We start from the raw sequence: 27046 nt of genomic DNA, 5'->3' as shown, positions 1-27046 counted from the left end.
CTTGCTATGCAAGCATGAGGACCTGAGGTCCAATACCCATGGCATGGCTGTACATATACTTAGAACCCCAGCATTGGGATGGGGGGGGGGACTAGGGCAACAACAGACAGATCCAGCTTAATATCCAGACAAGCCTAGTCAAATCCGAGCTTCTGAGACACTTTGTCTCAAGGCTTTAAGGTGGATTGTGCTGGAGAAAAATTCAATACACTTCATCCTTCTAAGGGCACCCTATGTCACATACACACATATGCATTGTAAGTTCATTCACAAAGAGAACACACCTTTTTTGGTAGAATCCACTTTTTTGGGGGGTAGGGGGCAGTTCCTACTTTTATAGCTTTGAACTCTATCCTGCTTCAAAACTATACACCTTTATAAAAACTGGCTGTTGGGGGCTGGTGGCACATGCCTTTAATCCCAGCACTTGGAAGGCAGAGGCAGGTGGATCTCTTTTGAGTTTGAGGTCAGCCTGGCCTAAAGAGCTAGTTCCAGGACAACTAGGGCTGTTACAAACTCTCAAAAATCAAAAAACCTGGCCAGTGTATATTTTAATGTATGTGGAAGCCAGAGGACAACTTTAAGCACCATCCTTAGAAACACTATCCACACTGACAGATTATCCCACTGACCTGCAACTCACTAATTAGGCTAATCTGGCTAGAGACACCTAGCACAGTAGTCTTAACCTTCCTAATGCTGCAACTTTAATGCAGTTTCTAATGTTGTAGTGACCCCCAACCATAAAATTATTTTAGTTGCTACCTCATGACTGGTTTTTGGAGACAGGGTTTCTCTGTATTGTTTTTGAGGCTGTCCAGGAACTTGATCTGTAGACCAGGCTGGCCTTGAACTCACAGAGATCCACCTGCCTCTGCCTCCCGAGTGCTGGAATTAAAGGCTTGCGCCACCAATGCCTGGCTTACCTCATGACTATTAATTTGCTGTTATGACCCTAACCCTAATGGTATTAGGCAACCCCTGTAAAAAGATCACTCAATTCTTCAAGAAGTCATGACCCACAGGTGAAGAACCACTGCCAGCATAGCTCCTAGCTCCTGTTTCCACTTCCCCAGGTTGAGCCCAAGTGAGGTTGTGTGGATTTTCTACTTGTAGTGAAGCTGGTAGACTTTCAATGTAGGAGGCATCTTTTATTTCTGGATTAGCAACATTAAACTTATTATACATTAAATTGACTGAGAGGCTCTGCCTTACTAGAAAAAGAAATGTTGATGGGAAAGACACTTAGGATAGGAAAAGAAACCCATTTGTGTTATTTGACAAAAAGCCAGAACAAATATTCATTTGTTAAAATAGTGTGTGGGGAACATGTTCATATCAGAGGGCAGAGTGTTCAGAGGTGATCCTCATTTCTACCTGGTTAGAAATACTAGGGTTAGGCTGCCAGTCTCAGAGGCAAGTACCTTTACCCACCAAGGAATCTTGCCCATCCACCAAATACACTTACTTCTTTAAAGACAAGGGGGATATAGTGGAGAAGCAGGTCAAAGATCATTACAAAGGAACCAGGTTATCTGGTGGCTCACATCTCATAGTAACTCCAGTTCCAGAGGATCTGGTTCCCTCTTCCAGCTGTGTTCACCCACATGCTCATGGTACAAACAGGCACAGGTACATAAACATTTTTTTTTCTCACATGGGAAGTTTTGTTGGGTAAGGAAAGGGAGTGGGGAAAGGGAAGAGAAAGCAGAGACAGAGACCTGCCAGCCTCCTCAGAGAAATGTGGAAAGAGGGCACATAAACAGGCTGGAATCAAACTCATAGATCCTACTCCCTCTACCTACCAAGTGTTGGGATTAAAGACCAATAATAATAATAAGAAACTATGTGTATATCTGTATGTGTGTGGTATCCCAAAGAATCCAATAGGTTATCAGATCACCTGGATTGGAGGAAAAGATGATTGTGAGTCACCCTTTGTGGGTGCTGGAAACTAACTCTAGTCCTCTTCAAAAGCAGTAAGCATCCTTAACTATGGAGTCATCTTTCCAGCCCCCAAAAATAGGTTTCTTTGTATAGCCCTGACTGTCCTGGAACTAGCTCTGAACACCAGGTGGGCCTCAAACTCAGAGATCCACCTGCCTCTAGAGTTTAAAGGTGTGTACCACCACACCTGGCAGTTTCTTGATAAAATGCTTTAAACAGGACGACGGCTGAGTTGGCTCAGCAGTTAAGAGTACTTGTTACTCAAGTCGGGTGATGGTGGAGCACGCCTTTAGTCCCAGCAATCGGGAAGCAGAGGCAGGCGGATCTCTGTTTGTTTGAGACCAGCCTGGTCTACAAGAGCTAGTTTCAGGACAACCTCCAAAGCCAGTGAAATCTGTCTTAAGAAAAAGAAACAAAACCACACACACACAGTACTTGTTACTCTTGAAAGGCCCTGAGTTCAATTCCCAGTACTTACATGGTGGCCCACAACCATCATAACTCAAGACCTAAGGGATCCGACCCCTTCAGACCTCCATGGACACCAGGAGTACACACAACACACATACATACACTCAGGCAAAATACTCATGAAACAAAATTAATAGCTGGGTGGTGGTGGTAGCAAACGCCTTTAATCCTAGCACTTGGGAGGCACAGGCAGGTAGCAAATCTGTGAGTTGGAGGCCAGCCTGATCTACAGAGTTAGTTCAGAACAGCAAAGGCTGTTACACAGAGAAACCAGTCATGAAAAACAAAAGAAATTTACAAACATCTCCTTCCTATTTTCTGCTTTAAGGATTCCTCCTTTACTATACCAAACCCACTAAGTTGAAGCCAGCCTTACTATTGGGCCCTTTGCTTCAGGAATTTTATATGTGTAATAGGTAAGTTGGGGGGTGGGTGTTAAACACAGTACAAGGCTTTATGAAGCTATTGGGAGTGTCTGGTCTGTCAGCATCAGGCACATGAGGTCTTGCTGACAAGAAGGCTCTCTTGGGATTGGGAACTTGCTTGAATTCTTTCCCTGGACAACATTGACTTCAGGAAAGCAATTCAACACTTTTCTCAGGAGAAGTCCCCTAGATAGATTACGCCTCCTGATAAAGCAGCTGTTCTCAACCTGTGAGCTTGACCCCTTTGGGGATTGAATGACCTTTCACAGATGTTGCCTAAGATATTTACATTACATAGCAGTAGTGAAATTACAGTTATGAAATAGAAATAAATAATTTTATAGTTGGGGTCATCATAATATGGAGTATTTAGGGGTGTAGCAGCATTACAAAGATTGAGAACACTGTGCTAGAGGGTCTGCTGGACTCTGTACTTTCTGATTTTCTATTGGATTGGGAGTCTGTATTCTCTAATATATACACTCAAAGAGAGAAGCAATATAGCTTTCTCATCATCAACCACAGCAAAGTATGACACCAGGGTAGTAAGAAAGCAGTAGTCAGTGAATGGCAGCTCTTTATGGAGATGGGAAGAGATTTTGCTCTCCTGTAAGTCACGCCCACTTAGCTTCTCTGGAAAGACTTTCCTATGGCAGCATTTTGTCTATGCACTTTGTGGTTGACTCTCACCAAAGCACAAATTCTGTGTTTGAGCGGTCAGGGTCAGTGTGCAACTGTAATATTCCAAAGGCAATCTTAGTCAGTGATGTTCATAACAATGCCTCTTGAACTTTCATTTCCAGCCAGCAACACCTCTCACAGTAGAACATTCATGGGCATTCCCATGCCTGGGATGTGGTTCTATGAATGTCATCTTCTGGATGAGCTGAAATTCCCCTGCCCAAAACCAGGTATAAATCACATTGAATGAACATCACACCTTAAGGTAAAAGGTCCCAAAGATCAAATTAATGAATGAAAGATACTTGGTTCAAATTGTTTTATTTCCATCTTTAACACTAGCAGGAGTCCAAAACAGACCGATATCCATGAGCATAGTTTAAATGTAACAAAGAGTTAAACTATATACATTAAGAAAAAAGGAAAGGGATTTTTTTTTTCTATACCAACCATTGCCTATTGGTGCAGTTTCTGATTAGTAGAAATAAACACATCTTTTTCTCAATTTAATTTAGGATGAAGTAATAGAACTTATGATCAACTTCATAAACTGTCTTTAAGGAGAAAACTAATTTTTCAGTGGGTGTCACCACATTTACCGGTGAACTGGCTGCATGGTGACCTTGGCTCCTTGAAGTCTGGCTATCATTAGAACTAACAAGAGCAAGTCCATGAGGCCCACAAGGAACTCAATGGCTGTGACATCCAAGGGAGGGCACACACCACACATCACAATGAGAGCTAATGCTCCTACCCTTTGAATCCATGTAAAAAAATTATTACTCTCATTCAAGCTAACTGGAAGTCAAACAGTTTAAAAAGTCAGAACGAAGAATAAAACTATTATCTTTTCACATAGAGGAGGGACACTCCTTCAGCTCCATTTAAAGTGAATTCTGTGCTGAGTCCCTGCTCCTTCAGAACAGTAAACTGAAAGTCAGTTATTGCTAGCAAAGCTCCAGTGGTCCCTTTTCCCACCTCAAAGATGTTTCACACTAGAAGGCTACTGGTTTGGCTTGAAGCCCTCTGAGGAAGTAGTGTGGAGGTGGAGGAAGGCTGGCACTGAAGGACTATCCTCTACGAGCCACCCTGTGCCTGGTGTCCCCAGGGGCAATTTACCACCTCACTGCCTCCGAGAGCACTAGAGGCTCCCACACAGAGTGGAGCAGAGATTGTTACGTGTCCCATGGAGAGGAAGAGGCACCATGCTTTGCTGACCAAAACCTACAGAGCAGTCGAAAGTCCAGAGGATCAAAGCCCAACTGGTCAGAAGAGCAGCTTTGGAAAATATCATCTACTCAAGGGGTGTGGGAAAGTCAGGGGAGTGGCAGGTTGAGTAGGGCAACCCTCTGAAACATGGGCAACAGTGACTTGGGCAAAAGCACGGAAATGAACAGCTGATAAGGCCACTGTTACTGCTCTGGTATCTATGCTTGGGCAGACATTAGGCAGTGGGAACTGAAAAACTGAGGGTTGGAGAGCACTGTGGACAACACAGGACATATCTCAGCAGAAAAGAGAACACTCAGAAACTTTCGTGTCCTATTGGCCTTGAATGTTCTGTGCCAGGCAAAGACCTCTGGAGCATGGGTAGGGTTCCTGAGAACAGCTGATGAACAGACATGGGGTGGGATGGACACTGCTCCCATAGGCAACACTGGGCTGAGGACACTAGCACTGCTACATCTTCCGGATTGCTGAAGAGCAGGTGAAGAACGGGTTTATTGCACTTTCTCATTCTTAGGAAACATGGTTGCCCTGCAGAGGGTCTCTTGACTTGCAGAAAACACCGCACATCAATGTAAGGTGCAGGCAGAATCACAAGTCACCTCTGCTCTCAAAAGAAAAAATAAAAGTCCACCAGCTGGGCTTTTCAGGGGAAGCTTCTGTACTGGGATCCTTGGGCTGGATGGACTGTGTCTGGCCAGGTCACTGTGTGGCAGTCAGAATAGCTAACTGGCAGATACCTTGGGAGTGTTATGCACCCAGAAGAGTTGGGGCAAACTTTCCCAACAGGGAAACTTCTCGGCCAACATGTAAGCTCCATAAAGAGGCTGGAGCCATGATATTCAAACTCCAATATGCCTGACTCCTTTTCTCCTACTCTGGGCTCAGAACACCCAGAGGAGTAGAGATGCTGAGCTGGCCTGGGAGGATCCCTGGATCCTGCTCCATAGCATCAAACTGGAGAAAACAAAAGGATCTAAGGGGTTGGAAAACAAAGAGCAATTTACATCAGACATTGATTTTTGAAAGTCTTTTTGAGCTCAGGAAACTGGAGGCAGATACCATGCAGAAAGGCCAGCCTGGCTGTCTGTCCATTGGTCTATCCTGAGCAGTTGTGAACATTTCATATATAAATGGGGTGGTACCGTTTATGGTTGATCTTTTTCCTACAAGTTGGGCAAGTGTTAGCATTCTTAAGGGAATCACGGAGGCACTGGCTACAGAAGACGTGGCCACATTCTGTAGAAACAATGAGGCGCCCATTCTGCACAATCTAGAAGACATTAAAAGGAATAGCCTTAAGATATCCCTTGTCACCAAGGACCCCAACCCCAGCCATCACTGAGACCAGTGTATACAAAGAAACAAGGTTATACCAGAAAAAGCAGAAGGAACCTACACAACAATCTCACAAGCAAATGCTGCCTCTGTGGAACAGATTGTAGACAGGATAGGATTTTCCCAGCTGCAGTAATACAAAGGGATTATGGGCAAGCTCAGCAAAAATCAGCAGCTTCCAGTTAAGGCTATGGTGGGAAATATGAATTTGCAGAGGCTAAAGATGAAATGTATAGGTCCCATGACCAACTGGCACAATCTCCTTTTTAGTTGGATTTGTGATAGATAGGTATCAAATCCCACAGGAGGCACAGATCCTCCAAGCTCATTTTGGTGAAGTAGGTTAAAACCAAAAGGAGACACAAGTAGGTTACTTACCTCAGAGTATCCATCCATGCAGATCGGACAGCTGACAGTACCCGAGGGCCTAAAATCACAGTGCTCCACATCAGTTTCTAAGTAAACCCAAATAATTGATTACACCGTCTAAAGTAGCTTTATAAATGCAGCTCAATCTTCTACCAAATCTCTCCCTGCCTCACTTCTGCTGAGTTACTACAGGCACACAAAAACTTGGAGATGGCTCAGTGGTTAAGAGCACTGACTGCTCTTCCAAAGGGCCTGGGGTTCAATTCCCAGCACCCACATAGCAGCTCACAACTGTTTGTAACTCCAAGATCTGACAACCTCACCCAGATATATACATATAGAGGCAAAACACCAATGCACATAAAATAAAAATAAATTTTAAAAAAACTTGAAGATGAATTAACTGCTTGAAGTGTTGGGCTGGAATGGCCATGAAAAGAGGATGAGAGAGAACAGGTCTACAAGAAAAGATGTGTACAACTAGGCTCACCCACCTCCAGCATTCCTGCTAGTGGCACCTGTAACAACCCACTTATACCCTGATCACTGTGGGTATGTCTGTCTCCTGATACAGCTTTCTGTCCATTGGTCTATCCTGATCAGGTCCAGCCCTGCATTCCAAGCATGCTTGGCAGATATATGTTCTAGAGTAAGAGTTTATATACAGTGCAGCATTTGTATGCCCCCTGTCTACACGACATAACAGAAGGAGAGCAGATTACCTGAGTCCTGTAGTTCCTTCATCCTTGGTGCCTCGAGAAGTATGAGTAGTCACATACACATCTTTGTCTCTAGACAGTTCCTCATCATCACTGCTCACCACACAGCTGTCAGCATGATCTTGGCGCAACCTCCTCCCATTTCTTCTTGGCCTTCTCCTTTCTAAGGAAAAGATCACATTTTCAGCCATCTTTACCATCCTACCCTAGTGTCTCTGAAGACCCTCCCTCTCCTTGAGGCCCTGAGAGAGAAACTACCACCATACTAGTTCTACCCCTAGAAGGTCCTGCCCATAAGCAGAAGCCACTCATTTGCCTTCTCAGGAGAAAGCTCAGCCCCTGCCATCAAGGGCAGAGATTTTCAGTAAAACCAGATCTGACCAAAGACATTCTTCTGTCCAGAGTTCTTGAAAGGAGAGTCTGATAAAGCCTTCAATGCTGTGGCATTTATTCACAACAATTTTCTTTAAACCCAGGGGAAAAGAAAATTAAAATACTCACCTTCAACAATCTGAAAGGGGGGGGAAAAAGAGAGACTGTTATAAACATTCTTACATTTTAACTGATAAAACACATCTTGCTTCCCATATATATGTATGACTCTTGAGAATCCTATTGGGCTCCCAGTCTTCCCTTATCCCCGGGGAAAGGAAATGTGTTCTTCTCCAGGCCAGCAATGGTCATCTCAAGGTCACTGTCTCCTAGGAGCCAGTATGCTGAATCTCATCTAGCCCACATTGGAGTCTAAATACGACCACATTAGAACCTGTGCAAGATCAGATTGTCTGGAGGAATCTATATTTTGTTCACAAAAACAAGAGGCATAACCCACCTCCCTGGGCTGAGTCAGAAAACAATCAGCAAAGATCATTGCACCTACAGCCAGCATGGCAAGTGCCAATGACGGAGCCAATGGAGAAGGATTTATGCTACTTCATGTTATAGAAGATCAACTGGGTATTATCTTGAGTCAGTCTTTTTAACAAGAACTGGGCAAACACTTGTTTGGTGGCTCAGAACATACACTAATATAGCTGAAGATGATCCTTGTTTCTGATCTACTTGCTTTCACCTTCAAAGTGCTGGATCATAGGTGTGTACAACCACATCCATTTTGCATACTGACAACTTCTGCCAGTTCAAATCCGATCAGTACCACATTGTGGATAAGGGCAACATTCAAGCCATGGGAGAAATGGCTGTACGTTTTCCTTTCCTTTTCACCATGATGGAGGCACCATTTTGGAAAAGAGCAAACTGTGAATGCCCCAGTGTCCACCCCTGTGCCACACTGTCATGCCCTCCTCTTGGGCACCTTTGCAGCAAAAAAAAATTGGACCTAGCCAGCTGTGGTGGTACAAGCATTTAATACCAGCACACACGAGGCAGAGGCAAGTGGATCTGAGTTCAAAGCCAGCCTGGTCTACAAAGCAAGTTCCAAGATAGCCAGGGTTATATACAGAGAAACCCGTTCTAAGGCCCCAAGGTCAGTTACCACCTTCCATGTTATCTGAGAGGATTCAGTCTCCCTGAGAAAGGCAGCCAACATCACTGTCTCCCTGAACTCAAAGACGCTAGCGCAGGTGTAGATTCCATCTCCTGCTCTTCAGTCTAGAGCAATAGACAAAGAAGCTGCCCAGTGGCTAATGCTGGGTTAGGTCATAAGTTACTCCAAATCAAGCCTGGAATCTAGTCTAGGTTTTTTAAAAAATACATCTAACATACCCCTCCCCCTTCCACATGTTAAAAACCCTTTTAAGCTTGATTTAGTTACTGATAGCCAAACTAAATATGGTCATCTACAAATAAAATATAAGAAGTCAAGAATAAGATAAGTAGTACACGCCTGTAATCCCAGCACTTAGAAATGAAGACAGAAGGCTCAGGAGTTCAAGACCAGTCACATAAGGAGTTTGAGGCCTACCTGGGTTATATGAGATGATGTCTCAACAAAACAAAACAAAAAACAATTAGGTAAGAGAATCCATGGAAATTACTCAAAGTATAATTACCCACCCCTGAAGACTCCTACCACCAAAGACTAAAGATGGTAACTGGAAATGTGGGACAGTCTCATCATTAGGTTAAAATTTCCTATAAAACTGTGTAAGTCTACCTTAAGTTTTTCCGAATGTCCAGAAAAGGAAGAGCTAACAAAAGTGCTGGCTCTTGGGGATATGCCCAGAATTTGGCTAGGAGTAGAGCTAATTCTGCTATGGGTAAGATGATCTTATAGCACCAACACTGGCCTCAACCCTCTTGCCCAGGGTAGATCACTGATAGAGCGGATATACTGCAAGGAGCACTACATCCTTGGTTCCCTAGGAGCTAGGGTGTGCAAACTTGTTCTCACCAGTGTCTATGAAACAGAAACAGTTCCCTGCTATGCTGTGCTCAACTCAGGGCCAGACCTGGTCTCTGAGCCAATCAAGAATATATGGTCTGTATCTCCAGGAGCAGGAAGCTGCTGTTAGGTAGCGAAGATATATATTTTTTAAAAATATTTTATTTATTTATTGTGTATACAGCCTTCTGCCTACAGGCCAGCAGAGGGTACCAGATCTCATTCAAGGTGGTTGTGAGCCACCATGTGGTTGCCGGGAATTGAACTCAGGAACTCTGGAAGAGCAGCCAGTGCTCTTAACCGCTGAGCCATCCCTCCAGCCCCGGCAGCGAAGATATTTTAAAGGTATCCAATGCTGTAAAATGCCCCTACCTCCTAGGATAGCACAATGCTTGACTGGCATGGAAGACTGAAGCAGGGCAGAACCACCAGGATACCAGGCATGACTGACCAGGAAAAGAGATGAATATGTGCAACTCAAGCTTGGGACCTCTCTTCTGACTGAGGGGTCTTAAAAAAAAAAAAAAAACCGAAAGCATGGGGCAGGGAGGGGCAGTTTAACCTTTGTCTTAGAACATGGGAAAGTAAAATATAACAACTACATGAGTTCCAGAAAAGCCTATGCTACATAGTGAGACACTGTTTCAGAAAACAATCAGGAGCTAGAAAATGGCTTCACTGTTAGGAGGAGGACTGGCTGGCATGGTGGTGGTGGCACATGCCTTTAATCTTAGCACTCAAGAGGTAGATCTGTAATGAGTCTTTTTCTGTCCCACCAGTCAGCTCCCAAATATCAGCATGGAGTCTTATTATTAATTATGAAAGCTTGGCCTTAGCTTAGGTTTGTTCCTAATTAGTCCTTATGACTTACATTAACCCATTTCTATTAATCTTTGTTGTCACATACCACTGATCCTGCTTCAACCATGCCTACTGTGTCTCTTGTGTGTCTCAATTATCTCTTCCTACTTCTCTCTGCTTAAAATTCTAGCTGTTATACTATTTATTAAACCAATCTCAGCAATATATCTTCACACAGTGTACAAATATACCACAACATCTCTGAGTTCTGGCCCAACCTGGTCTACAGAGGGAGTTTCAGGACAGTCATGAGGCTACACTGAGAAATCCTGTCTCAAAAAAACAAAAACAAGGCAGATAGGTGGATCTTTGTGAGTTCGAGACCAGCCTGGTCTACGGAGCAGTTCCAGGACAGGCTCCAAAGCAACACAGAGAAACCCTGCCTTGAAAAAACAAACTCCATTTGTTGTTGATCGTAATGAATCACCAAAGGCCATTAAATTAATTAAATTATTAACTTAAGACACAGACAAGCATATGTTAGGTATCCTGAACTGTCTTCAGGTTGACCTTAGACTCCTATTGGAGCAGACCTTAAGAGAGGTGGGTCATTGAGGTGAACTTACTGAGCCATCTCTCCAGCCCCAGGAACTAAATGTTTCTTGTCATTAGAAATGTGAGGGATTAAGCCAGGCGGTGGTGGTGCACACCAGCAGGTGGATCTCTGTGATTTCCGAGGCCAGTCTGGTCTATAAGAGCTAGTTGCAGGACAGCTAGGGCTACACAGAGAAACCCTGTCTCAAAAAAACGAAAGGAAAGGAAAAAGGAAAGGAGAGGAGAGAGACTGTCTCCAATAATTCTGCTCCATGCTTCTGATTGGAGTGTTCCAAAGCTTACTTGTGCTTTAAAAGCATGGAGGGGCTTCAGGTAATCAACTGAGTGTCTCTGCTACAGATCCACATGGTAGCTAAAAATGCACTGACCTGTGGCTCATTCTCTATGGAAAGAAAGAAACCAGGTAGGTAGAAGTAAATTAAAGATAGACTGCCGATGTCTGACCATCTCACCACAGAGCTAGTTATACTGTTCAAGCTGGGATTTTTGCAGTTTTGTTTTTTACTTAAATGGCTGGGACAAGCATAAGGTAATTTCTGTAACAAATCCAACAGTAACTCTGAAACAGGAACTCAAGTCTCCTGCCTCCATACTTTCACTGAACTTTTATCTAACTTCCTACCCATTCAGTCATTATCAAGTCAGTTCCCTCATCCCCACTATTCCAGACTCACTCAAAGACTCCACTCATTGCCATCCTTAAAAAGTTTCAATAGGTCAATTTGGAGTGGGGCAGTGCCAGAGAATGGAGTCTAAACCAAGGATATGGAAAGATAGGAAGGCCCAGTAAGAACAGTCTAGACAAAGGCACAGAAGGGAAAATGTTGATTTGCTACCCAGAAGATCACTGTCTTCTTGAAGGTAGAATCCTAGCTCCCTTGCCAGGACCTGGCCAGATCCATTATCTGTAGATTTTGAGCTGTCAAGAAAGGGGATTTGGGGCTTTCTGAGCCCTTTCCTTATTTACCAGCCCACTTCCATTCTCAGGAATGCTTTCCCTCAATAAATTTTGTCTATTTCTATTACCTTGAGATACGGGAAGAGAGGGGAAAATTTTTGGTGCTACTTTCTAGCATTAGTCAGCAACTGGAATGTAGCTTTAGCTAAGGCACTAAATTATGGTCTTTATAGAACTCCAGGAAGTTGGCAGGAACAGCAAGAGCTAAAGCTTTCACAGAGGAGGCCACTTACATTTAACCTGTTCCTGTTTATCTCAAACCATTCTAGCCCATTTCCAGAAAGCAACTGGTTACAGGGGAGCCAATGTCCCTGAATTCACCATAGTCCTTGTGAGGGTACCAGAGATGACATTAGGACAACTTAGTGATTTCTAACTAAAACCATACTATCCCCTGGCAGCTCCATGCCATCATGTTTTCATTTTCCCTCCTTAGACAAAGCGTAAGTATATAACCAGGAACACTGCCTCTCTCTCAAGTGCTCAAAATCACAGGCATGCACCACAACACCTGGCTACCCACCTCCTTGTCCCCCCCTCCGACAGAATTTCTCTGTGAATCCTGGCTGTCCTGGAGCTCGATTTGTAGACCAGACTGACTTCAAACTCACAGGGATCATCCTGCCTCTGCCTCCTTAGTGCTTGGACTAAAGGTGTGTGCCACAACAGCTTCTGTCTTGCTTCCCAGTAAAACCTTATTCAAAGTTTTAAACAAATTAGGAAACACTGTAATGTCTTTGTTCTAGTAGTTTGTTCCTAGTCACTCACTCAGAATTTCAAACATCTGTTTAAGATTAGATTACTAACACCTCTGTTCCCTGTCCGCAGTCCTTTCTGACTACCAACTGCTACACACTTATCCAATGCTATCCAAGGTGGCACTCTATTCCAGTTTCAGTTCTGGCATACTGTCATCAAAAGGTTTAAAGTAGCAAACTTTTCCTTACGAAGCCCATCAATGAGTTGACAGGATCCCAAGACCTACATGTGTGCGTGTAACAAGTCTATCAGAAGTAACTTCTAATACTCCCGACTAGGCCTTAGTTCTGGCAGACTATACATGTAGAACACACAGTCTCTCAAGTTTTATCCTCCCTGGAGTCAGGAAAGAGCTATGGCAGCAGGTGTTAGACTAGGTAACTGCTTTCCCTGGAGCCATGTTTAGTGGCAACTATTTCTGAAACCTAATGACAGCACTGAGACAATATTCCCAATTCCCTTCAAGTCAGAGGCATAAACCCAGTGGTAAGTACTGCAGTCCATGGCAAGACACCCACACACGTCTTTTAATACAATATAGTAACAACACTGGTAGCATATCCCATTTCAAAGGGGTATGTCCAAGTTTACACATTTGAAACTATGGAATTAGGGACTCCTGCTGTGGAAAGGTCAAAAATCAAGCAGGTCTAGGCCACAGAAACAAAAGACACAACGGGTGTTTTTTTCTGACACATTTCTCATTAGGGTTCCAGTTACTGAATGAACATAGGATCTTTTCTTTTCTTTTTTTCTTTTTTTCCCCCGAGGTAGGGTTTCTCTGTGGCTTTGGAGGCGGTCCTGGAACTAGCTCTTGTAGACAAGGCTGGTTTCGAACTCACAGAGATCTACCTGCATCTGCCTTCCGAGTGCTGGGATTAAAGGCGTACGCCACCAACGCCCAGCTAGGATCTTTTCTTCATGATTCTTTTATGTATATGGATTCTTTGCCTACAGTGTTCCTAATGACAAGAAAACCCAGAAAAGGGTAATAGTACTGTGGAACTGGAGTTACACTTGGTTTTGAGTTGCCATGTGGATGCTAAGAATTGAACACAGGTCCTCTGGAAAAGCAGCCAGTGTCCTTAACTCTTGAGCCATCCCTCCAGCCCCTTTCACAATCTTTCTAACCCTGACCAGTAACATTAAGGATTCAGATGCAGATATAGGTCAGGGACTCCTACCCAAACCAGCCAACTCTCACTCAAAAGCTTACCACAACAGAGTCATTGTGAGTCAGGTCCACAACCACAGGCTCTAAAGATTCACAGGTGAGATCCACGATTTCATCTCCAGCTTAAAAATAAAGTAGTTCAATTAGAATTAGGATAGGGGATGCACTCCTTAGGCTTGGAGGGTATTATAAATATGGTATAAACCCGTGTCAAAGTATGAAACCCTGACACACACAACATAAAAAAAGTTAAGACAAACTCCATTTTCAAAAATAGCAATCAAGCGCCCCTCCAGCGCTTTGCTAAGTGGGCTATATGAATTTATTGAGGTCCCAGAGATGTACATGCGGGGACATGTGTTTCACCCCACTCATATAGTCATGCCCAGGCACCACAATTTCATTAATTAGGAAAGGCATGCAAAAACCACTTACAACTATTTTTTCCTTAGTGCTATTAGCATTAAAAAATATGAGGTTTGGATTTTTTTTTTAAACAGGCATATTCTAACTTGTTTTATCTGCTTGTATTTAATTTCCCAGTGCTAGGTGTGGTGGGACACATCTTTAATCATTTTTTCTTTTCTTTATAGTTATGCTAAGAGTTGAACAAGGTCCTTGCACATTAAACAAGCACTATACCACATCGAACTATGTCAATAGCCCACTGTTTCTTTTTGAAATATCAGTTCTTGGAGTGGGACAGTGGTGATCCCTTTTAATTCCAGCACTTAGGGGACAGGGGCAGGTGGATCTCTTGTGAGTTTGAGGCCAACCTGATCAATAGAACGAGTTCCAGGACAGCCAGAGCTGTGACACAAAGAAACCTTGTCTCGAAAAACAAAACATAACTGTAGTATTTCACAATTTCTCAAAGCTAAGCATGGTGAAGTAGATGAGCCAAGTGGCTGCTTCAAAATCTATGAAGATACCACAATACCAAAGGGGACAGCTTTACTCAATGTAGCTACAAGCTGTGTAGGGAAGTCTAAGATTTACATACATATATGTATGTCCAACAGCTAACATTTGTACGGTACAATCTGCCATACATGGTCCCAAGGGTTTTATGGCATAAAATTCAACTTGTCCTTTATACTTACATTATTTCTCAGAGACTCAGAAGGTATGACCTGGGGCTAGAGAGATAGTTCTGGGGTTACCAATACCTACTACTCTTATTTATTTGTTTATTTTTGGTTTTCCCAGACAGGGTTTCTCTGTATTACTTTGAAGGTTGTCCTGGAACTCTCTCTGTAGACCATGCTGACTTCGAACTCAGAGATCCGCCTGCCTCTGCTTCCTGAGTGCTGGGGTTAGGTAGGAGCCACCAACGGCCGGCCCAATACTCACTCAAGTTCAGTTCCCAGCACGCACAGGGCAGCTAACAAACAACTTTAACTCCAGTTCCAGGGAATATGACTTCTGGCCTCTGTGGGCACCAGACACACATGTAGTGCACAGACATATATGCAGGCATACACATAAATGGGGGGGGATGACTTTCTATGAGGCCTCACATGAGCATTACTAGACACTAACTGGGTCTAATTTACATGCGTACCCACTACACTACACTGTCTCCACTGTCACACATTACAGTTCAGGATTCTGGCTCTTACCAGTTTCCACGAGTTCTATAGGTTCTGCTTCCAAGGAAATCTCAGGGGTTGAAGCTGTTTCCCGAGTTCGCTTCTGGGTTTGTCTAGAACTTACTGTTCCACCACGCCGTTTTCTTTGAGGGTTTCTCTAAGGTCATCAAGGGGGAAAAGAAGCAGTTGCATGAGCTCCAGATTTTGACAGGGTTTCAGGAAGAGTTAAAAAGTCAACAGGGGAATAGTGTAATCTCTCTCTCTCTCCCTCCCTCTCTCCCTCTCTCTCTCTCTCTCTCACACACACACACACACACACACACACACACACACACACACACACACACACACACACACACACACACACACACGGCAGTGTACCCCACCATCCCCACCAACTTGTAGCAACTCTGAAGCACAGAGAAAAAGAAATCCAGTGCTTTTTGTTGTTTCACCTGATAAAAGGTCTTGCTGTAGCCCCAGCTGTTCCACAACTCACAGATCTGCCAGTATCTGCCTCCACAGTGCTAGGATTAAAGGTTTGCGTCACCATGTTCAGCTCAGAATGCTATTTTTATACCTGATGAGAAACTTTTATTGTTCCAAAACACTTATCCTGAATTTGAATATGTGCGACCTTGAAGAAGGTGCTCTGTCAGTAAGGAATAAAGAAAGGACAAAGGACCTTTAGGCAATCTTCCCTAGACCACACCTTCTTAAATTATGGATCACCTTTCATCCAACACTTTGGGAGACTGGGCAAGAGGATCTATTTGAGTTCAAAAGCACACTGGTCTACATAGGAAGTTCCAAGTCAGACAGTAACACCCTATCCATTCAACAGTAATAAAAACAAGCTCCAGGCAGTGGTGGTGTATGCCTTTCATACAGAGAGACAAGAAGATCTCTGTGAATTCAAGGCCAGCCTGGTCTACAGAGCTAGTGGTTCCAGGACAGCCAGTGATACAGAGAAACCTCTCAAGAAAACAAACCAGGAGCTGGCACCCATGTGGCAGTTCACAACTGTCTCTAATTCCAGTTCCAAGGTATGGGACACCCTCACACAGACATTCATGCAGCCAAAACGTCAATGTACATAAAATAAAAATACATAAGTCAGTAGAAAAAGAAAACAACCAACCAAGCGAACAAAAAACCAAACCAAAACAAGCAAGCAAGCAAACCAAGATACCCAACTATGGTTATGCACCCAAGAACTGGTATTTCTCATATTATTGTCCATGTTGCAGTATGACTTCACTATAGCTTTAGTTCTGAACACAAAACTCATAAACTACGCAAAACATGATGTCATGTCACACAATGCCAACACCACCTACTGCATATATTAATTCTTACAGAAACAGAATGGTTTAAATACAAACAAGATTTGTAGCATCTTCCTATCATTATTCTTCAGCATATAATTATCACCTAGTACATTCTTAGATTACACTGAACTAGTATGTTTGATTTTTCTTTTTCTCAAGATAGGGTTTCTCTGTGTTAACAGCCCTGGCTATCCTAGGATTTGCTTTGCAGATGAGGCTTTCCTGAAACTCAGAGAGATCCTCTTGCCTCTGCCTCCTGAGTGCTGGGACTAAAGGCGAGCACCACTACTTCTATGTTTGATATTTTAAAATTGCTGTTTGCCAAGTATGGTGGCACATGCCTTTAGAACTCCAGAGGCACAGTCAGATGGATCTTTGAGTTGCATGACAGACAAGGATACATAGAAAAAAATTTTTTAAAAATTAAATCTGTGTAAATTAATAACTTTCATAAAAAAGACAAACTAATTTTGGTTTGGGATTAGGACAGAATTTCCAATGTTTCTGAAAATGTCCACATTTATTTGAAGTGGCATTCTTAGAAATGCTGATCATAAAATCAAAATACTAGCTGGGCATGCTAGTACATACCTTTAAATTACATACAGTACTCAGAAAGCAGAGCTTAAAAAAATACCAAAGATGTATATAAAATATTCAGTCAATACTTATTTTTGCTTTTTGAGACAGGGTTTCTCTGTGTATGCAGCCCTAGCTATCATGGAACTGGTTCTGTACACCAGGCTGGACTGGAAAACTCAAGGTCTGCCTGCCTCTGCCTCTCAAGTGCTGGGATTAAAGGTGTGCAGCAACATGCCCAGCTAATTCACTCTTTTTTCTTTAAACATTTGTGTACACGCATGTACTTGTGCCAGAGGACAGTTTTCAGCAATCAATTTTCTCCTTCTACCATCTGGGGTCTACAGATCAAGTTAAAGTTGTCAGACTTATCAGTGCACCTTACCTGATGAGCCATCTTGCCAGACCAAGATTAATTCTTTACATAAAAGAGTATCTGCCTCATTAATTTACTCTCACCTTAATAGTAATAATTTTAAAAATTAAACATGATTTATCAATAAATACTTGATCTGCTTGTACATCTACATTACTGCCTGAGGTCATAAAAATTTCCCCAAAGAAAAAAGTTACAAGTAGAAAAAGTTTAGGATTCCTTACTCTAGAGCCCAAGCACCTTTATCTGTCTTGCACTGAACCAGAGCTGATTGCTAGATATGAGTAAAAATGATAATAGTCGTTCTTTAATTTTATTTCATTTTACACATACGAATATTTCGCCTGCATGCATGCATGTCTGTGTACCATTTCCATGTCTGTAAAGGCCAGAAGAGGCACAGATCTTTGGAATTGGAGTTACAAGCAATTCTGAGCTGCCATGTGAGTACTGGGAATTGAACCCAGGTCCCCTAGAGGAACGGCAAGCGCTTAGCCTCTGAGCCGTAATATCCCTAGACCCAGTTTTTTGTTTGTTTTGGTTTTTTGAGACAGGGTTTCTCTGTGTAGCCCTGGCTGTCCTGGAACTCACACTATAGTCCAGGCTGATCTTGAACCCAGAGGTCCACTAGCTGCTACTCCTGAGTGCTGGCATTAAAGGCGTGTGCCTCCGCTCAGCCCTAGATCCAGTTTTGTTTTTTGTTTTGTCCCTGTGGAGCATGACTTTTTTGTTTTGTTCTTAATTTTTATTTTATGTGCATTGGTATGAATAAGGGTGTCAGATCCCCTAGGATTGAAGTTATAGATAGTTGTCAGCTGCCATGTGGGCACTGAAAAATGAATTCTGGTCCTTTAGAAGAACAGCCAGTGCTCTTAACCACTGAGCCTCTCCCTAGCCCCCCAGACACAGTTTTAAAATTCTATTTAAATATTTTATTTTGTTGTTTGTGACCCACACACATGCCATAACATGGAGGTCAGGGGGCACTTAGAGGTGTCAGTTCTCTCATTTCACCATGTGAGTCCTGGGAATCAAACTTATCACAAAGGGCCTTTATCAACTGAACCATTTCACAGGTCTGTAAATAGTAGTTAATATATTTGTAAAGGCCAGAGGTCTTCCTTAGTCACTCTCTAACCCCTACCCTTTTTAAACTTACCTTTTTAAAGCTCCCCCACCCCCCAGGGTTTCTCTGTGTAACAGCCCTGGCTGTTCTGGAACTCAGAGATCTACCTGTTAAATGCTTTTTGCTTTTCTTTTGTTTTAAATGTCTGAGTACCTATGTACACACATATATACATGCCTGGTACCCAGAGTGGCCAGCAGAGGGTAGCAGATCACCTGGATCTGGAGTTACAGGAAGTGTGAGCCACCTGACACACATGCTGAAAACAGAACTGGCGTTCTCCAGAAGAGTAGTATGTGCTTCCTAACCACCAAATCATCTCTCTAGCCTTTAGTTTTTGATGCCACATCTCTCATTAAACCTGGTGCTTACTGTTTCTTCTGACTGGTTGATCAGTACGCCCTTGGGATCAAGCTTCCTTCTTCTCTAAGCACTGAAGATGTATGCTACCCTGCCCAGCTTTTATGTGGGTGATGGAGACCCAAACTCAGGTCCTCGTTCTCACACAGGAAGCAATTTATTCACTAAGCCATCTCCCCAGCCCTGAACTTGAAATTCTGATCTTTCTGTCTCCATTTACCAATGAATTATAGATGTATTTACTATTTACTCAGATTATACATAAGTGTATATACCACAACACAGCTCTTTCAGTTATGCTGGGAAATGCAATACAGGATCTTTTGCATAAGCAACAGAGACATATTCTCCAAATATTTTTGTTTATTTTATTTTTGAGACAGTCACTGTGTAACCCAAACTATTTTCTTTTTTGTTTGTTTGTTTTTTTGAGACAGGGTTTCTCTGTGGCTTTGGAGGCTGTCCTGGAACTCCCTTGGTAGACCAGGCTGGTCTCGAACTTACAGAGATCCGCCTGCCTCTGCCTCACGAGTGCTGGGATTAAAGGTGTGCGCCACCAACACCAGGCTAACCCAAACTATTTTCAACTTTCAGTCTTTGTATCTCAACTTCCCAATATCTGGAATTAGAGACCAGTGTTATAAAATGTGGCTTACAATCCTCTCTAACGTGCTATAAGAGACAAGGTAGTTGATAATAAAACTTACAAGTTAAGTAAACTTACTGTACTCATTGTCCTCTCTGGCTTCAATCCACAGAAAAAGAAGTGATATTCACCAAGGTTTATGGGGAGGTGGAATGTTCTCAATCTCTCAGGCCCACTGAATACTCATTCTGTGGCTTACAATTTGGAGCCAACTAGATGTCCAGTATTTCCAAGTTCTGAAAAACAAAAAGATACCAACTTGATAAATGTTGCTATTTGCATTACTACACACACACACACAAAATTTACCAGTCTTTTTTTCTGTCACCTGGATGCTTTACTTAACATCTTATATAATTTGTACCCTTACCCTACATTCATTTTTTTTTTTTTTCTTTTTGGTTTCTCTGTATTGTTTTGGACTCTGTCCTAGAACTCGCTCGGTAGACCAGGCTGGTCTTGAACTCACAGAGATCCGACACTACATTCATTTTAAGAAGTAATTCTTGCGAGATATTGAACTGACTATGTAATCCCAAAGTCTATTAGCCAAACTATTATACCATCTTCTGCCCACACTCCTTTTTGGTGCTTGAGATTGAACGAAAGGCTTCCTGTATTCTACCACTGAGCTACACTCCTACAGCCCTTCCTGACCACCTTTCTGGTTGCTTCAAATGTTAGCAAAAGTGATTAATTCTAGGAGAAAGACAAGTTTTAGTTCTTAGCAGGTAGAGAGGATCAGAGCTTCCTAACACAAACATCTCCTTGTCCTGGTTACTTCATCACCCTTACAAGGATTAGGGACTAAGGAGATAGCCATCTTTTGCAAGTCTCCCAACATATGATTCAGACCACAGAATAGTCCCAAGGCCCACTGTAGTTGCTAGATTCCCATGTACATTTATGCTTCTGGTTTTAGAAATATCTTATATATGAGTGTAAAACTATGAAATGTGTGCCCACCCCCATCTTCAAGGGCACATCTTTTTTTTTTCCTTTGGGTTTTTCGAGACAGGTTTTCTCTGTATTGTCTTGGAGGCTGTCCTGGAACTCACTTTGTAGACCAAGCTGGCCTCGAACTCACAGAGATCCACCTGCCTTGAGTGCTGGGATTAAAGGCGCACGCCACCAACGCCCGGCTAAGGGCACATCTTAATTCAGAAGAATATAACATAAATATCTTATTGGGTCGTGGTGGCACACACCTTTAATCCTACTCAAGAGGCAGAGTCGGTGAATCTCTGATTTTGAGACCAATCTGGTCAATAGAAAGTGTTCCAGGATAGTCAGGGCTACAGAGACTCTGTCTCAGAAAACAAAAATAAACAACATCCTCCCACACAAACACACATCTTTACAATGAGCTGGGGAAATGGCTCCATGGATTAGAATGCCTGCTGTGAAAGGCAAGAGAACCCAAGTTACACCTCTGCAGCACCCACATAAAAACCAGCCATGGCAGCACACCAGGAACCGTAGTGTCTTGGCTGGCTCAGCTAAGAGAGAGCTTCAGATTTAGTCAGGCTCAGTTTCAAATAAGGTAGAGGACAATACAGGAAGACACTTGATGGCCTCTGGTCTCTCTCTACATGGGCAAAGACACATTCACACACCACACATGCAGAAAGTCCTGTCTGTTGAGTGCTGAGAAATGTGACAGGCATATTTTGGCAGTTCCAATTAGCTTCTTACTTCATTTTAGATATTTAGGCTCTATTATATGATATTATGCATGGCTGCTACAGACACCCCGACCCGTATACTTCTTACCAATGTGAAGCCAACCAAGTTTCTTTCTTTTTCTTTTCTTTTTTTTTTTGGTTTTTCCAGACAGGGTTTCTCTGTGGCTTTGGAGGCTGTCCTGGAACTAGCTCTTGTAGACCAGGCTGGTCTCGAACTCACAAAGATCTGCCTGTCTCTGCCTCCCAAGTGCTGGGATTAAAGGCGTGCGCCACCAACGCCCGGCTCCAAGTTTCTTAAAGAACAAATAATCCACTACCATCACTAGCTTTCCTGGGAGTCTTTTTGCATTCTACAATATTGTGGCTATACCAACTCCATTCCAAATCTGTTTTCTCTCTTTCAGAGATAACAAAGGTCAAGAGTCAGAGAACTCTATGACAGGAGCCAGTCTCTAGGATCTAAGCAGAGACTGAATTTCACCAGAGATTTCAGGCAGGAAAGGGCATCCATCAGATCAGCCTGAGTAGGTAGAAGGGAAATGTATAGACAGATGCACCCTCACCAACCACAAAGGGTTTTGGATCACACAGATGACAGAGGTCATCAGAATATTGCAAGATGAGGTGCTATCTAAGGACAATCTGCATGTCCTTCCTATTGGCCAGGTTAAGGAAGAAAGTACTGTGATGATTGGCAAAAGAGTAAAGTCACAAGCCCAAAACCAATAAATACCAGAATTTACACTTTTCTGTTTTCAGGGGTTTTTGTTTCCTCTTCCAGTGGTGGAACCCATGGTCTTGCATGCCTCTATATTTGTGTGTTGCAGGATATCTGATAACACCATGAACCCCGTGTTTGCTTATTTGCTGGAAAAACCTCTTTCTAGTGGCTCAGGCCTAGCACACACTTTTTTTTTTTTTCGAGACAGGGTTTCTCTGTATTGTTTTGGAGGCTGTCCTGGAACTAGCTCTTGTAGACCAGGCTGACCTCGAACTCACAGATATCTCAGCCTCCCGAGTACTGGGATTAAAGGCATGAGCCACCAACGCCCGGCTTAGCACACACCTTTAATTCAAGAGCTTTCTGCTTGAATATTATCATCACAATTATATAAAGTCAACCATAGATCAAGAGGCAGAGCAAGAAACCAGATGACAGGAAATAAAAACCACAGAGAATAAGGAGTCAGGAGGACAGACAGACCATAGAAAGTAGAAGGGAGGGACATTGAGTTTGAGACAGCAATAAGAAAGGCCTTTTTCTAGGATGTTGGTGCAGGATAAAGGTCAGGTCGGTGCTTTCTCTACCTCTCTGAGCTAGCAGACTTTCACCCCAGCATCTGGTTCCCAAATCTTTAATGGTAATATTGAACGATTGAGTTTTAGCCTAAAACGTGTGCGTGCCACAAACACAGTTTTGTTGGTTTTTGAGAAAGTGTCCAAGTTCGCCTGGCTGCCCTGAAACTCTTCGGAATTCAGAGGGCTGATTAAAGGTGTGTGCCATCATGTCTGGCAAAGAACCTACACTCTAAGTGCTATGCCAAGACCAAAATAAGAGGTATTCTAGAAGAAAACTGTAACGTGGAAATTAGTATGTCAAGGAACTGCTGATTCCTCTTTCCTCCAACACAATCCTCCAGCACTATGATCTTAGCAAGGGCCCCATAATCCTTTAGCGCAAAAGAAGCCCTCAATTTGACAGGGCTTTATCTACTTTCCACCTAGTATTTTTTTACACGTAACAGATACTCATGATAATTGATTAGGATGAGCGAATGACTTTGAGGGTGATGGTGTCCTTGCCATTAAAAGACCTAGGGTGCCTGGCAGTAGTGGCACAATCCGGCAGGCAGATCAGAATTTGAGACCAGCCTATTCTACAGATCCAGTCCATGGGGGGGGGGGGAAGGCCTAGGGTAGAACAGTAACCACTTATGACCAGGAAAAGACACCCCAAGCATTTCTAAAGTTGTGAGGGTGAGAGAGAAACATTCATGCTAGGGGATTCAGCTGTTCATTCCAAAAGAGTGACTCCATGAAACCCAAACAGTTGTTACATACACCTATAATCCCAGGATTTGGGAGACTGAAACAGAAAGACTAAGAGATAAAAGCCAAGAAGCAAACAAACTAAATGAAGGAAAACCAGAGACCCCAGTATGTCACAAATATTGGATTTGAGGCATTCAGGTAGAATGCCCCTGGAAAACTCAAGACAATCAGAACAAGGTAAGATTTCAGAATGAGTGAGAATTAGGAACACAAATATCAGGTTGCTTGTACTCTCAATAGGTAGTCTACATTTTCACAAGGTAACATGGTTACACTACACAGCTAGCCTCCTTTCCCTAACTTGCCCTCACCTGCCTAGCTTCATTTGTAGTTACAGAAATGTGTTCCTTGTCTGGTGGTGGTGGCGGCGGTGGCAGCATAGCATGCCTTAATCCCAGCACTTGGGAGGCAGAGCCAGGAGGATCTGTGAGTTCTAGAGACCAGCCTGGTCTACAAGAGCTAGTTCCAGGACAGGCTCCAGAGCTACACAGAGAAACCCTGCCTCAAAACAAAACAAAACAAAACAAACAAACAAACCCTGAAGTTCTAGCTGGGCATTGGTGGTGCACGCCTTTAATCCCAGCACATGGGAGGCAGATCTCTGTGAGTTCGAGGTCAGCCTGGTCTACAGAGGGAGTTCCAGGACAACCTCCAAAACAGAGAAACCCTGTCTCGGAAAAAAACAAAAAGAAATGTGTTCCTTATTAAAAAAAAATCACTTTACTACGCTAAAGCTCACAGGACTTATGAGTAAAAACATATAATTACAAGCTCACTACTCAACAACTTGGCCAAGGGACTTTTAAAAATGTGTAGTGCAAGTGTTAACTGGCTGGCACAACTAATTATGATACTGTAAGTTTGTTTATGGAAATGAGCCTTACTCTACCACGTTGAAGTTACTGTCAAGTGGAGAAGAGTGAATGCTTGCAATATCACACCTGCATAACTGTGGCTCTTAAAACAACGGAAGTACCTTTTGTAAGGTAGTTCAGCACGGTTTAATTTTCTGATTTTTTTCTCCTGCTACTTCTCAAATAAACTGTGTATAGCAAACTCAACTTCCTACCATGTACAATGTGTACCCTGTTATATCAACACTACTGAAAGAAATGTAAGTCCAAGCAAGCATTTTAAGTAGAAAGTATTTCACTTCCAGGTACCCTAGAAGTCAATCACTCACTCTAGGCTCTTTTATATGACTGTGCCATAACAGTTGGGAGACAGAGACAGGCCGACTTCTGATTGAGGCCAGCCTGGTCTACAAAGCAAATTCCAAGACAGCTAGGACTACACAGAGAAATCCACTCTCAAAAAAAACCAACCCTGCCGCCCCCCCCCAAGTAGTAAACACTGGTTAAAAAAAAGGAAGCTTTTCAGAAAATAGTTGGAAGCTCATGTTTAAGCACTACAGAGGCCAGAAAGACATCTTCCCACTCATTTCATATCGAACTCGCAGGTAAACCAGAACCCAATTGTTTCTCTATCCATAAAAAAAGGAAAGCACAGGGTGTATGTGGAGTGGGCTGGAGGGGTTTCCCTCTCACCACTGTCAGGAACTACAGTCAATCTGTGTCCAACCGCAGACTGAAAGACCTCAGTCTCCCTCAACCACTTGGGCAACTTAAACTGAGCACCAGACTACAGAACCGAAAGCTTGAAGCACACATGAGCACAGACAATTAAAAAAACAAAGCAGAAACGCCCAGATCTGGACTGGTCCCTCTCGAGTCAAGCGGTAGACAATGGCGTCCACAGGAACAGTTTTAGGATTAAGGATCAGGTTATTTCCTATTCCTGTGTACAGATGTGCCAGCAAGGGAAGGACCCCAGAGGGTGCAGGGCTGGGGTCTCAATCGCACGCCTCACTAACCATTAGTAGGGCAGAAAGCGGCTCCTGGAAGCCCAAACCCCATTCAGTTCCAAGGCCCGCAAGCGTCCTCAACACTCCTTCAGCTTAGACAAGGCCCGCCACGCGGCTTGGGTGCCCCAGTAAACTCGCAGGCCCCAAGAAGGCGGGGCGGCGGCGCCAACACACAAAGGCTGCGTCGTCACCGGGGAACAAAAACCTTGCTCAGAGATTCTCTCCAACTGACCCGCCCAGCCAAAAAAGTGACCTTGGACGCGTCCCTCCCCTCTTTGAACCTCAGTTTCCCTTCCTAGTTTGCAAAAGAGATCTATCCGGCCAGGCCGCGGATGGGCGAGGCGCCCCAGAGAAAACACTTCCCTATTTCCGACGCGAGCGCCGGTGCGGGCTCCGATAACCGCGCGCTCTCGGGGGGTCGAGTAGGCTAAGTGGGCCCGACTCAGAGAGGAGCGGTCCCGGGCTGCCAAAACGAGCCGCGACTGGCGGGCACCAACTCGGCTGCAGGTCGAGAAGCCGCCCGCGCCCCCACCTTGCTGACTTGCCGCCTCCCTCCATCCCGTGAAGCCTGGTCTTACTTAAGGTTGATGAGGTCAGGCAGACGCCACAGCCTATGCGCTCCAACAAGGACGTACCTCCTCCGCCAGCCGCTGAGACGACCCGCTCAAGCAGGACTCCACCGCCTCACCGAGACCCACTTCCGCTCGGCCGGCCCTGGCCCGCCCTTCGCAGTCCCCATTGGCCTTCGCCGCCCTTATTCCCGAGCTCTGCCGGTTTAGGAGGTTTATTTGTAATTCTATTGGGTGAGAGAACTATCTATTACCGCTTTGAAATGAACCTTCTTCCGGCCACGCCCCCGCTTGCGTGACCGAGTTTCCACGTCTCGCGAGAGCTACGCGGGGAGCACTCCTCCCGCGAGAACTTGGCGGAGTCGTAGCTGGGGCGCTGTGAGAGCTTGCTTACTCGCTCGCTGCTTGTGACCAACCCTTGGCTTCTGACCTGGTTTACCAGCGGCCTTATGGCCGCGGCTAACACGAAACCGTAATCCCCACCCGTCATTCCACGCCCGTCTCAGGCTCCTCGGTCGTTGATGAGACCTACGGGAGACTGGCCCAAGGTCCCAATTTTCTGGTGATCCACAGGCAACCTCGCCGGCATCCGCACCCCAAACAAATACCGGGCTCTGAGTGGGCGTGTCGGCCCCCGGACTCTTCACTCGGGTCCCATCGGGAGTCCCGGAGGCTCAACCTGGATGTGTGGGAGGCCCACCTGTAGGAGGCTTGGGGACTAGACGGGAAGAGAACGTCCAGCTTGACATTTTGTGTGCCAAAACCGCGGCGCGGGGGTGCGTGCATGCCCAGGAAACTGCAGGCTACCTGCCCAATGTGTCAGGAGCAGAGGCGAGGGGTGAGGAAGGCGAAACTCAGGAAGGAACACAGAATGGCCTGAGAAGAACCCGCCTTGGAAAAACTGCCAGAGCCTGGAAATTTGGGGTCTTAGGACATGTCACGTTACAGGGTCCCTCCTACATAATAATGAAAACCAGCAGCATGATTTTAGGCAAGTCTCAGCACGTTCACAGGTGTTACAGGGGATCCATTCTACGT

At 44.1% G+C, this 27046-nt stretch overlaps 1 protein-coding gene across 3 annotated transcripts; it reads right to left on the bottom strand.

Moving 5' to 3' along the window:
- Positions 1–3829: 3829 nt before the first annotated feature.
- Rnf4 (ring finger protein 4) lies at positions 3830–26266 on the bottom strand. Of its 3 annotated transcripts, none has more exons than XM_040746918.1 (8): positions 26018–26266; positions 19917–20074; positions 15451–15577; positions 13871–13950; positions 7679–7688; positions 7181–7340; positions 6468–6516; positions 3830–6024 (listed from the first exon to the last, which is right to left on the bottom strand). In XM_040746918.1, exons 2-8 carry the CDS (start codon positions 19923–19925, stop codon positions 5875–5877), a joined length of 585 nt encoding a protein of 194 aa, XP_040602852.1. In that variant the 5' UTR covers positions 19926–20074; positions 26018–26266; the 3' UTR covers positions 3830–5874. The 3 variants fall into 3 exon arrangements, with proteins under 3 accessions (XP_040602852.1, XP_040602854.1, XP_040602853.1); XM_040746920.1 differs by having other exon boundaries at positions 26075–26266; XM_040746919.1 differs by lacking the exon at positions 26018–26266 and adding an exon at positions 25449–25580.
- Between the last annotated feature and the right edge of the window lie 780 nt (positions 26267–27046).

This window comes from Mesocricetus auratus, unplaced genomic scaffold (assembly GCF_017639785.1).
Source record: "Mesocricetus auratus isolate SY011 unplaced genomic scaffold, BCM_Maur_2.0 Super-Scaffold_100006, whole genome shotgun sequence".
NCBI lineage: Eukaryota > Metazoa > Chordata > Mammalia > Rodentia > Cricetidae > Mesocricetus > Mesocricetus auratus.
This window is presented reverse-complemented; position numbering and strand designations above follow the sequence as displayed.